General features: G+C 39.3%; 1 protein-coding gene across 2 annotated transcripts in view; it reads right to left on the bottom strand.

The window, feature by feature from the left end:
• DCP1A (decapping mRNA 1A) overlaps positions 1-12,949 on the bottom strand; it is a 61,146-nt gene that overhangs the window by 29,785 nt on the left and 18,412 nt on the right. For both annotated transcript variants that reach the window (XM_004267919.2, XM_033424606.2), the window contains one exon: positions 1,569-1,635. In XM_004267919.2, the coding sequence (XP_004267967.1) occupies positions 1,569-1,635 (67 nt within the window). The remainder of the gene's footprint in view (positions 1-1,568; positions 1,636-12,949) is intronic.

Genomic DNA, 12,949 nt, shown 5'->3' with positions numbered 1-12,949 from the left:
GCTCTCTAGCACCTCAGGCCCCTCCAGCACCTAAGTGTCTTGGGCTCCCAGAAACCAGAATGGCAATACCAGCAATACAGATAAGCCACATGAGGGGTGGCTTCTGTGGGCCAGTCTGAGAAAGGTCGATGAACCATCCCTCAGAACATCAATCCAATGAAAATTACTTTCCAAATTCCAAGATTCTGGTTTATAAGAACTCTCCTGGAACATAATCCATTAGAGGATTGGGGACTACTAAACCTAGAATCTGTGTCAAAAATAAGTTCTCTTAAAGGAAGTAGCCACGGATGTGTGCAGAAGTTCTCTATCAGTTACTGAACACAGTTCTATCTGCTACAGTGGATATCTGGAGAGAACCTAAGTCAGATCCACTGCATGTGCTGGTTAGGCTGTGCACTGGATATAGAGGATACCCTCTGGAGCTAGGCAGTTCATATGGCTCTAACCACATGTTTAACAGTTAAATTATGATCTGTCTGCAGGACTGAATACAATGCAGTCATTATAAATACTAGAATGCCCTGGAAAAATGCTGTTGACATGAAAAGTAGGATGTACAGTATGATCTTACTTTTGTAAGTGTAAAGAAAAAAGTGTTGCTTGCCGTTCCAGTTCAAGAAACATCAAGCCTATAGCTACTGCAGTTGCCCACAGAGAGTGTGCCCTGAGAGGAATTCAGAATGGAGAAAAACAGGAAACATTCTGTGCTTTGGATATACTGGTCCTTAGATTAAAATGCATATCTAAGGAATCATTTCAATGACCCCAGATTCTTGCATCTTCTCATACACAGAAAAGCACTAAAATCATCAACTTGAGATGTCTGTTCTTTGCTATTGGCAGTAATCTTTTGATGCTTGACTACATGTTTTTCTCAGCAAAAAAGTTCATATATCCTCATTCTTTTGGCATTCCATTCTCTAGCTCCTTTTTTTTTTTTAATTAAAGTATTTTAAAATTCTTGTTACTATTGCTGAGGGTCATATTTTGAATTCTTTTTTTTCTTACCTTTTTGGTTTAAAAACAAAGTAGTCTTTAGCTGGTTTCAATTATGTAAATATATTTTTTCCTATGGTATTTTCCTCTTGGTGGTAACATCTTAAGTAGATGTTTTTTTCTGATGTATGTATATTAAAAAAAAGTTCATATATATCCTGGCTCCTCCTTTACCTCCTGGGAGCAGTTCCTCAGAGCTCTCTGAGAGGCTATCTCCCAGGCTATAGTGCTCAGTAAGGTCACTGAATAAAAATTAACTCACAACTTTTATGTTGTGCATTGTTCTCTCAGTGGACGTAAGAAACAATCACACACATCAACCCAAGGTACACGTAAAGAAAAAGACTGGAATCAAACAGACAAAAAGGGTAATGCTAGTAAGTAGTAGGATTATAGATAATTTTAGATTTCTTTAAGCTTGGCTGCCTTTTTCAAAACTTTGACAATAACAGGAAATCAGGGGAAAATACGAGTTAGTGGACTCCAGTAACAAAGAGAAAGGGGAAAAGTCATTTTTTCATCTCCCATATATCACTAATTAAATCTATGGTGTAAACAGAAATACTTACTCGGCCATGAGTTTGGCTATGCGGTGACAGTCATTCTTGTCATAAAACCAGATACTGTATATTGACACTTGAAAAACAAAGAAAAAAAAATAAGGGGAAATGAGGTTTCAATACTTGGGTAATATGTAAGTAACATATTATCACCATAAAATGTCACAGAATTTACCATGAGGACCTCAAACTGTTAACAGTTACTCTAAAGAAAAAAAAAGCCTCCCCGCAAACTGTTTAATAATAAAATTATTAATAAAATTAGGACAGCTAAAATATTCAGATGAAAATTGCAAAAATTGTTGGTTTTAGACATCATTACCAGATCTCATCAAGCTTAAGATACCACTAAAGTACAAGATAAACTATTATTTTATGTATTATCAAGAAAAAAAATGCTGCCAATTAAACTAAGAATTAACATTGATTGTGTGGAAAGGGAACGTTGCCTACCATTCCAGTAAATATCTTATGTTGCCCTAGCCTGCCATCAAGCCATCAGCCACTGCAGCGCCCCCTACCCCCCTATGGTGAGCCCTAAGGCAAATTCAGGATGGAGACAAACAGCAAACATTGTGTGCTCTGGATACTGGCCCTAGATAGTTGCATATCTAAGATGTCTATCTAAGGAATAATTTCAATGGGCCCAGACCTTGCATCTTCCCGTACACACAAAAGCACAAAAATCATTAACTTAAGGTATCTACTTTTTGTGATTAGCAGTAATATTTTGATGTTCAACTACATGTTTTCAGCAAAAACTCCTACATATCCTGGCTCCTCCCTTACCTCTTTGGAGCATTCTTCAGAGTTATCTGAGAAGCTATCTCCTGGGCAATAGTCCTCAGAAAGGTCTCAATAAAATTTAACCTGCAACTTTTAGGTTTCGTTTTTCTTCACTTGATAATTGTAAAATGCTTTCCAAATTGATAGTCAAATGTGGGGAAAAAGGTGTCTTAATCGTTGAAAACCATGTTCCAAAACCAAACACGAGAACCTTTATGAGTCTCTTGAAATTTAAGAATATAAAATTAATACCACATTACAGTAAAAACAAAGCTTTAAAAAACAAACACTAACTCCAGACCCATCCTATGATCGACTCTATTCACACGTGAAATGGAAGTGCCCAGGCTGAGCTCCATATCACACTTCTTTTCCAATCTTTTATTCCCAGTATGGTGATTACCACTAAGAAAGCCCCCACAAAACACTGAATAATAAACAAGCTCCTGCTGTATAGCACAGGGAACTATATTCAATATCCTGGGATAAACCATAATGAAAAAGATAATAAAAAAGAATGTATATATGTATATAGCTGAGTCACACTGCTGTACAGCAGAAATTAACATCGTAAATCAATTATACTTCAATAAAAAAATAAAGAAAAACACTGGTGAATGGATAGATGAACTTTATAAAGATGACTAAATATAAAACTACTGTAAATACTTTTTAAAAAATATTTATTTATTTCTATTTATTTATTTTTGGCTGCGTTGGGTCTTCCTTTCTGCACACGGGCTTTCTCTAGTTGCGGTGAGCAGGGGCTACTCTTCGTTGCGGTGCACAGGTTTCTCATTGCGGTGGCTTCTCTTGCTGTGGAGCACGGGCTTCAGTAGTCGTGGCACGTGGGCTCAGTAGTTGTGGCTTGCGGGTTCTAGAGTGCAAGCTCAGTAGTTGTGGCGGATGGGCTTAGTTGCTCTGCAGCATGTGGGATATTCCCAGACCAGGGCTCAAACCCTTGTCCCCTGCATTGGCAGGTGGATTCTTAACCACTGCGCTACCAGGTAAGTCCAAAACTACTGTAGATGCTTTTTTAAAAAAATTTATTTTCTTTATTTATTTTTTATTTTTGGCTGTGTTGGGTCTTCGTTGCTGCACGGGCTTTCTCTAGTTGTGGTGAGCGGGGGCTACTCTTTGATGCGGTGCGTGGGCTTCTCATTGCGGTAGCTTCTCTTGTTGAGGAGCACAGGGCTTCAGTAGTTGTGGCACGTGGGCTCAGTAGTTGTGGTGCATGGGCTTAGTTGCTCCGTGGCATGTGGGATCTTCCCAGACCACGGCTCGAACCTGTGTGCCCTGCATTGGCAGGTGGATTCTTAACCACTGCACCACCAGGGAAGCCCCAGATACTTTTTGAATTTATTTTTTTACTTGAACTTTTAATTTTTATACAATTTTTAAAGGTTACTTTCCATTTACAGTTATTACAAAATTTTGGCTGTATTCTCTGTGTCGTACATATAAATACTTTCTGGATAAGGTAGATATACTGAATACATAAGTCAAAATAAACATAGCGATAGGCATGGCTCATTGCTATAATGTGCACCCACTGTGACACAGCACATCCCAGGTTGCACCCCCTTTCATACTTACTGTGACTGTCTGGCACAGGAAGGGCAGATATGCTTTTATTTTTTAAAATTAAACTTTTAGTTTTGAAATAATTGTAGCTTAACATGCAACTGCAAAAAATAAACAGAGATCCTGTGTGCCCTTTGTTTGTTCCAGTGGTAACATTTTGTAAAACTATAACATAATATCACAGCCAGACTACTGACATTGATAAAATCAAGATACAGAACATTTTGGGACTTCCCTGGTGGCCAGTGGTTAAGACTCTGCCCTCCCAATGCAGGGGGCCCAGGTTCGATCCCTGGTCAGGGAACTAGATCCCACATGCATGCCACAACTAAGAGTTCACATGCCACAACTAAGGAGCCTGGAAGCCACAACTAAGGAGCCCACCTGCTGCAACTAAGACCCAGCAAAACCAAATAAATATTTTAAAAATATATATTAAAAAAAAAGATACAGAACATTTCTGTAACCACAGGGATCCCTGTTGCCCTTTTATTGCCACAGCCATCTCCCTTGATACCCCTCCCCCATCTCTGACCCCTGACAAGCACACTAATCTGTTCTCCATTTCTATAATGTTGCCATTTCAAGAATGTATTATAAATGGAAACATAGAAGATGCAACTTTTTGCAACTGACTTTTCTGTCTCAACATAATTCTCTGGATATTCATCTAAGTTGTTGCTTGCATCAATAGTTTGTTCCCATTTTTTGCTGAATAGTATTTCATGGTATGGATGTACTAGTTTATTTAACCATTTGTCCACTGAAGGACATCTGGAGTGTTTCCAGTTTTTGGCCATTATGCATAAAGCTGCTATGTTCGGGTATAGGTTTTTGTGAACCTAAGTTTTCACTTCTCTGGGTTAAATGTCCAAAAGTACAGTTACTGAGTCACAGTAGTTCCATGTTTTTTAAAGAGAAACTGTTAAACTGCTTTCCAGTTTTACAGTGGATGACACATCTAGTCTCTGTGCATCCTTGCCAGCATTTGTTGTTCTATTTTTACCTTTATGCATTCTGATAGGTGCATAGTGGTAACTCATGGTGGATTTAATTTACATTTTCCTAATGGCTAACGTTACTGAATGTCTTTTCATCTGCCTGTCATCTGTATATCCTCTCTAGTCAAATGTCTGTTTATGTCTTTTGACCCATTGGATTGTTTTTTAAACTGTTGAGAGTTCTTCATATATTCAATATACCAGTCCTTTGTCAGACTTGTGGTTTGAAAATATTTTCTCCTTTGTTGTTTTTTTTCATCCTCTTCACGAGGTCCTTCCAGAGCAAAAGTTTTTAATTCTGACAAGGTGCAATTTATGAGTTTCTCCTTTTATGGATTATGCTTTTGATGTCAAGTCTAAAAACTATTTACTGACCCCTAGATTCAAAATTTTATCCTGGGCTTCCCTGGTGGCGCAGTGGTTAAGAATCTGCCTTGCCAATGCAGGGGACAGGTTTCCAGCCCTGGCCCAGGAAGATCCCACATGATGCGGAGCAACTAAGCCCCAACTTAGTTGGCAGGCTCAGTGCACCCCAACTACTGAGCCTGCGGTCTAGAGCCCGTGAGCCACAACTACTGAAGTCTGAGCGCCTAGAGACTGTGCTCTGCAACAAGAGAAGCCACTGCGATGAGACGCCCATGCACCGCAATGAAGAGTAAGCCCTGTTATCTAGAGAATGCCTGCATGCAGCAATGAAGACCCAAAGCAGCCAAAGGTAAAATAAATAAAATAAATAAAAATTTTTATCCTGTTTTTTCCCTAAAGGGTTTATAGTTTTACATTTAAGATGGTGATCCATTTTGAAGTTTTTTTGGGGAAAAAAAGGTTTAGGTTAAGGTTCTTTTTTTTCTTTTTGGTGCAACTGTTCCAGTATTATTTGTTGAAAATGCTCTCTTCTATTGAGAGATCTTTTGTACCTTTGTCAAATATGAGTTGGGCATATTTGTGTGTGTCTATTCTGGATTCTTTATTCTGTCCTATTTATTTGTTTATCCCTCTACCAATACCACATCATCTTGATTACTGCAGCTATATATTAGGCTTTAATATCAGGAAGAATAATTCCTCCACTTTATGCTTCTTTTTCCAAGATCGTTTTAGCTTCTAGGGTCTGTGTCTTTCCATATAAATTTTAGAATAAGTTTGTCTATGCCTAAAAAAATCCTTGCTGGGATTTTGACAGGACTTGGGAAGAGCTGACATCTTTAGTATGTCAAGTCCTTCAATGCACAGATATAGCACATGTCTCCATTTATTTAGGTTTTGATTTCTTTCATTTTGTAATTTTCAGCACACATACCCTGTATATTTTTTGTTATGTTTACCCTAAGTATTTAATTTTCTTTGTAGAGATTATGAATGGTATTGTTTTTAACTTGGGTTTCCACAGGTTCATTGTTAGTATGTAGAAGTCTGATTGATTTTTGTGTGTTGATCTTGTATCCTCAGACCTTACCAAACTCACTTATTAGCTCTAGGAGTTTATACATAGACAATCATGTCATTTGTGAATAGAGACAGTTTTATTTCTTCTTTTCCAATCTGTAGCCCTCTTCTTTTTTCTTTTTCGCCTTATTGCAGTGGCTAGATCTTCTAGTGCTATGTTGAATAGCAGTGATGACAATAGATATCCTTGTCTTGTTTTCAATCTTAGAAGGAAGACATTCAGCCTTTCACTTATGATATGGTGGATTAGAGTGACTGATTTTTAATATTGAACAAGCTTTGCAGATTTGGAATAAGGCCCATTTGGGCATAATTTATATTTCTTTTCTATATATTGTTGGCTTTGCTAATATTTGGTTAAGGATTTTTTTCATCTAAGTTCATGAGAGATACTGGTTTGTGGTCTTCTTTTTTTTTTGTACTTTGTCTTGTTTGGGTATTAGAGTAAATACTGGTCTTACACAATCAGTTGAGAAGAGTTCCTTCCTTTTCTGTTTTCTGGAACAAACTGTGTAAAATTAGTGTTAATTCTTCTTTGAATTCTCCAGTAAAACCATCTGGGCCTGAAGATTTCTTTTTTGAGAGCTTTAAAATTATGGATTCAATTTCTTTCATGGCTATAGGACTACTCATGTTATCTATTTTATCTTGGTTGAGTTTTGCAGTTTGTTTTTTTCAAGAAATTGGTCCATTTCTTCTAAGTTGTCAAGTTTATGAGTATAAAGTTGTTAATAGCATTCTCTTATTACAGAGGATGTGTAGTGACATTGTAAGCAGATACGGTAGGAGGTCCCAGGAGAAAGAGAACCAGGCACAGCTTTCTTGACAGAAGAGAAGCCATTTTTGGCCTAAGACATTTTGTGTTCTAAGCCTGGCCATCATGCTTGCCCCTGAACAGGTCCCAGTAACTAATGATCTTAAGGGAACAAAAGAATGCAGAAATAAGCTATTATCAGGCAAGAGAAGTAACAATAACAAAGATAACATATCAGTCTTAGACTCCCTGTTCTGTTTCAATGGTAAGACTAGCCTGAAAAGCTCAACCACCAGATCAACTGAAACCTAAGGAATGATGATGTTGACCTTTTCTGACCCTCAATCAACTATAGAAGCTTGGACTCTGTGGACCACTCAAGCCCCTTCATGAATATGCATGTATCCTTAGCTTAAAACTCCCCCAATTTTGCTGTTCAGGGAACCCTGCTTTGGGAAAGCCCAGTAGTTCTTAATTGCTGCAAGTAATAATAAATCCTTCCGGGTTTCCCTGGTGGTGCAGTGGTTGAGAGTCCGCCTGCCGATGCAGGGGACATGGGTTCGTGCCCCGGTCGGTCCGGGAAGATCCCACATGCCGCGGAGCGGCTCGGCCCGTGAGCCATGGCCGCTGAGCCTGCGCATTTGGAGCCTGTGCTCCACAACGGGAGAGGCCACAACAGTGAGAGGCCCGCGTACCGCAAAAAAAAAAACCCCAAAAAACAAAAAAACAAAAACAAAAACAATAAATCCTTCCTTCTACTGATCTTTGGCTTGGTTTTGTCTTTTGGCTCGACACCCACCAAGAGGCAAACCCAGTTTGGGGGTAACAACGTCCACTATTTCATTCCTGATATTGCTAATCTGTGTCGTGTTTTTGCTTTTGTTAGTCATTACTAAAGGTTTATCAATTTTATCGACTTTTTCAAAGAATTTTTTTTTTTTTTTTTTGCAGTACGCGGGCCTCTCACTGTTGTGGCCTCTCCTGTTGCTGAGCACAGGCTCCGGATGCACAGGCTCAGCAGCCACGGCTCATGGGCCCAGCTGCTCCACGGCACGTGGGATCTTCCCAGACCGGGGCACGAACCCGTGTCCCCTGCATCAGCAGGCGGACTCTCAACCACTGCGCCACCAGGGAAGCCCTCAAAGAATCAACTTTTTGTTTCATTGGTTTTTCTCTATTTTCATCTTTTCAATGTCACTGATTTTTCTGTTCTCATCTTTGTTCTTTCCTTACTTCTGTATGCTTTGAGTTATTTTATTTTGTTCTTCTTTTCCTAATTTCTTGAGGTGGGAATTTAGTGGACTCCTAGGCAGCGTTGCTTGAAGGGGTGAGAGAAGTTTCCCATGGCTAGGCCATCTGGTATGCCTTTAGTGGGGAGCCTCTGACCTTCAGAGATGAAGACTGCTACCCAGGCCAGGCTGGTTGTGATGTGACTCCTCCCCTGCTCCCACCACACCTTCATGAAAAGGAGGGAACATATTACCCCAGTGGCCACTTATTGTCAGTAGGGCTTCCAATCCTTCCTGCCAGTTTTGCTGGGCTCACCTGGTATTGTTGACAGGACTCCCATTTGATCTGGGAGAGGAATGAGCCAAACTGGGGCACCCTCCTTTGCTACACTGGAGGTCAAGAAACACCAGGCCTGGGTCCCCTTCTTCTGTTGGGTGGGAGGGTTGTAAGACAACCTGCTGCTGTGTTGTTCTTTGAGTTCTGGGTCCTGCACCAGATCATCTTCCTCTTTCTACTGTTCAGAGTTTTCCTGATTGTCTTTTGTGTTACTTCTGGTTTTTATAGTTGTACTTAACAGGGTAGAAGCAAAGAAAGACAAATCTATGCCATTTTGTTTGGATCATTAGTCTCATTATGTATGCTTATGGATGGAAAACTGAAGCTCATGGAAAGACTACATGACATTAATAAATCAGAGAAAAATAGCCTTATAACTAGAATTCAGGTCTTCTCATTCCTAGGCCAATAATCCTGCCGCTATACACCCAATGCCTCATTAGTTGAAATAATGTAAAATATTTTGTAGAAACAAAAGAGTTAATGGGCTTTAATTATGCTTGAAGACTAAAGCAACACATAAAAGAATAAAGTATAAATAACTGAATAAGTTAAAAATTATACACTAAAAGACTGACAGAATATAAAAAATATAAATGCTAGCACAAGAAACTTTAAATAAATTAAAAATCCTTTTTTATAACTACGATTTGAATTTCATCAATACACATTAACATATATTGATATTACCAATACACATTCATTTAGGAAGCCACTGTTAATAAAAAGCTTTTTTTTTAAAAAAATTAAGGTATAAACGACATATTAGTTTCAGGTGTACAGTGCAATGATTTGATATTTGTGTACACTGCAAAATAATTACAAGGCCAGTTAACATCCATCAACCATACACAGTTACAAAAAATTTTTTTTCTTGTGATGAGAACTTTTAAGATCCACTCTCTTAGCTACATTCAAATATGCAATACATTACTATTAACCATAGTCACCATGCTGTACATTACATTCACATGACTTATTCATTTTATAACTGGAAATTTGTACCTTTTGACTTCCCTCGCCCATTTTACCTACCCACCTCAGGCAACCACAAACCTGTTCTCTATATCTATGATCTCCATTCTTGGTTGATTCCACATATAAGTGGGATCATGCGGTATTATTTTTTCCATCTGACTTATTTCATTTAGCATAATGCCCTCAAAGGCCAACCAAATGGAAGGATTTCATTCTTTTTTATGGCTGAATAATATTCCATTGTGTGTTCAGTTCTCCCAATACCATTTATCAGAGACTGTTCTTTCCCCATTGTGTATTCTTGGCTTCTCTGTCATAAGTTAATCAGCCATACATGCCTAGGTTTATTTGTGGGCTCTCTATTCTGTTCCATTGACCTATGTGTGTTTTTATGCCAATACCATACTGTTTTGATTACTACAGCTTTATAATATAGTTTGAAATCAGGGAGGGTAATGCTTTGTTGTTCTTTCTCAAAATTACTTTGGCTCAGGACTTCCCTGGTGGTCCAATGGTTAAGAATCAACCTTCCAAAGCAGGGGACGCGAGTTCAAGCCCTGCTCAGGGAACTAAGATCCCACGTGCCGCGGGGCAACTAAGCCCGTGTGCTCTGGAGCCTGCACGCCACAACTAGAGAGCCTGTATGCTGCAAGGAAAGATCTCACATTCCTAAACTAAAGACGCAATGTAGCCAAATAAATAAATAAATAAAATATTAAAAAAAAAGGGGGCTTCCCTGGTGGCGCAGTGGTTGAGAGTCCGCCTGCCGATGCAGGGGACACGGGTTCGTGCCCCGGTCTGGGGAGATCCCACATGCCACAGAGCGGCTCAGCCCGTGAGCCATGGCCGCTGAGCCTGTGCATCTGGAGCCTGTGCTCCGCAATGGGAGGGGCCACAACAGTGAGAGGCCCGTGTACCACACACACACACACAAAAAGATTTCTTTGGCTCTTCAGGGTCTATGTGGTTTCATACAAATATTAGGATTGTTTGTTCTATTTTGGTGAAAAATGTCATTGGAATTTTGACAGGGACTGAATCTGTAGATTGCTTTGGGTAGTATGGACATTTTAACGCTAGTAATTCTTCCAATCCATGAGCATGGGATATCTTTTTTTTCTTTTTATAAATTTATTTATTTATTTATGGCCGCATTGGGTCTTTGTTGCTGTATGCGGGCTTCCTCTAGTTGTGGCGAGCAGGGGGCTACTCTTCGTTGCAGTGTGTGGGCTTCTCACTGCGGTGGCTTCTCTTGTTGCGGAGCATAGATTCTAGGCGTGCAGGCTTCAGTAGTTGTGGCACATGGGCTCAGTAGTGTGGCTCGCGGGCTCTAGAGTGCAGGCTCAGTAGTTGTGGCGCATGAGCTTAGTTGCTCCGCGGCACGTGGGATCTTCCCGGACCAGGGCTTGAACCCGTGTCCCCTGTATTGGCAGGCAGATTCTAAACCACTGTGCCACCAGGGAAGTCTAATGTGTCTTCTTCAATTTCTTTGATTAATGTCATAGTTTTCAGTGTACACTGAAAGCTATTTTAATGGCGAATTTTTTGTTTCACCCTGAATTAAGGTCATTACATTCTATAAAAGACTTCGTGGCCAATCACAACTTTAACAGTTTCTTTTCAATGGAAATAAAAGTTTAATTGGCTTTTTTATTGCCATTGTAGAGTGAGATAAAACATTGATATACAGAGTAAGTGAATGGTTTCATTTTAATCAATGAAGATCATGAACATGGATTTTTTTTTTTCCCTACTCTGGTCACAAGGGGGTTTCTCTGACCCCACATCTGGCCATGCGTCCTACCATGAAGCAGCCCAGGCTTGCTTTTGTTTTCTGAGCCGTCAGCCTGCTGTGAATAGCTCCCTGTGTTTGGAATCCATTTTCATTGCCCCTCTTCTGTTCACAGAACTTCAAAACACTACCAATGCTTCAAACAGAGTTAATATCCTTGAATAATAGATAATTCTGGAATATTTTATATGATGTAAGTCGACAGATTAAACTTACCTTTGACATCCCAATGGAAGAAGCACAGAAGCAACCCTGTTACAGAGGAGATAATTGCTAAGCATTATCTACCACAGGCTCTTAAGTTATGTTCCTTGCAGCTAAGAATTGCTCCAACATAGAGTAAATTGGATTGGGGTTCTGAAAAGACTTCATATATGGCAATCACACACCTTTCTCTAAATATGCCTCATCTGACCTTGGCTAAAGAACACACAAAATACAAGATGCCAAATACAAAAGATACCAATATTTCTCTAACAGACAACCCCATACAACTTAGAGTGATGAGAAAAAAGGATGATATGCAGTACATCAGGCTCAGAGAGGAACACACAATATTACTGGGGGCTAAGCAGAGGCATTTAAGTATGTTTTCATAGGGGATTTGCAAACGAAACTCTTAAGAAAGAATTCCATATCAATAATCAAAGTAAGTCCACCCAAGCTGTCAACTTACTTTGACAAATCTTTACTTAAGCCCTACCCCCTTTCCTTTGAAGAAATACACTTTAATTTAGAAATAAGATGCACACTTTCCACGCTTGTACATTATCAAGTAAACGGCCAAAAAAGAGCCAAACACTTTCAAAGGCATGCTGCAGAAGAAATAAAGATAAGGAAGCCATAATGATAGCTTAATGGGTAAAGGATAAGAGTCACACTCGATTCTGCCAAAAGCAGACCTGTAGAGGTTCAGACACGCATCAAAGAATCAGCTCTGTCTGCCAACATATCAAATGCTCAGTGCATGCAACTGGCAAGGAGGCCCAGGGAGCTGCCACTAAGCCTGTCACTGTCACTGGTGAGGAAAGACAGACAAGTTCACCAGATAGATAAAACCATGGAAGACCTTGTCTCTAAACCAAAGCTAAGTATTCTTCCCTCAAGAGAACTTACACTCTAAGGCCCAACACATTTTTGTCAACAATTTGCTTGCTGAAACATCTTGATTAATTATACCACAGAGGATTTAGGGATGTGGCAATACCGTATAATTTTGCTATGGTAAATAATAATGGCATCCTGCTTTATAAGTGGCTTTTATCAATATGAAAGCAAATTATTTAGTTATTGGACACCCATCACCTATCATGGCTGTTAACCATTGTCCCAAGTAAGTCATGCTGTTACTGAAGAGTTAGGGGGTGTGACAGGACATTTAAATACCTTTATGTTGTACTTCCATAAAAAAATAGCAAAGTGCAGAAAAGTATATTCAAAATTAAACTTTTCCATTGCTTTTCTTTTTTCTTTTTATAACTTA

Source organism: Orcinus orca, chromosome 10 (assembly GCF_937001465.1).
Source record: "Orcinus orca chromosome 10, mOrcOrc1.1, whole genome shotgun sequence".
In the NCBI taxonomy this organism is placed as follows: domain Eukaryota; kingdom Metazoa; phylum Chordata; class Mammalia; order Artiodactyla; family Delphinidae; genus Orcinus; species Orcinus orca.
Note: the sequence above shows the minus strand (reverse complement) of the source record. Positions and strands in the feature narration are given on the sequence as shown.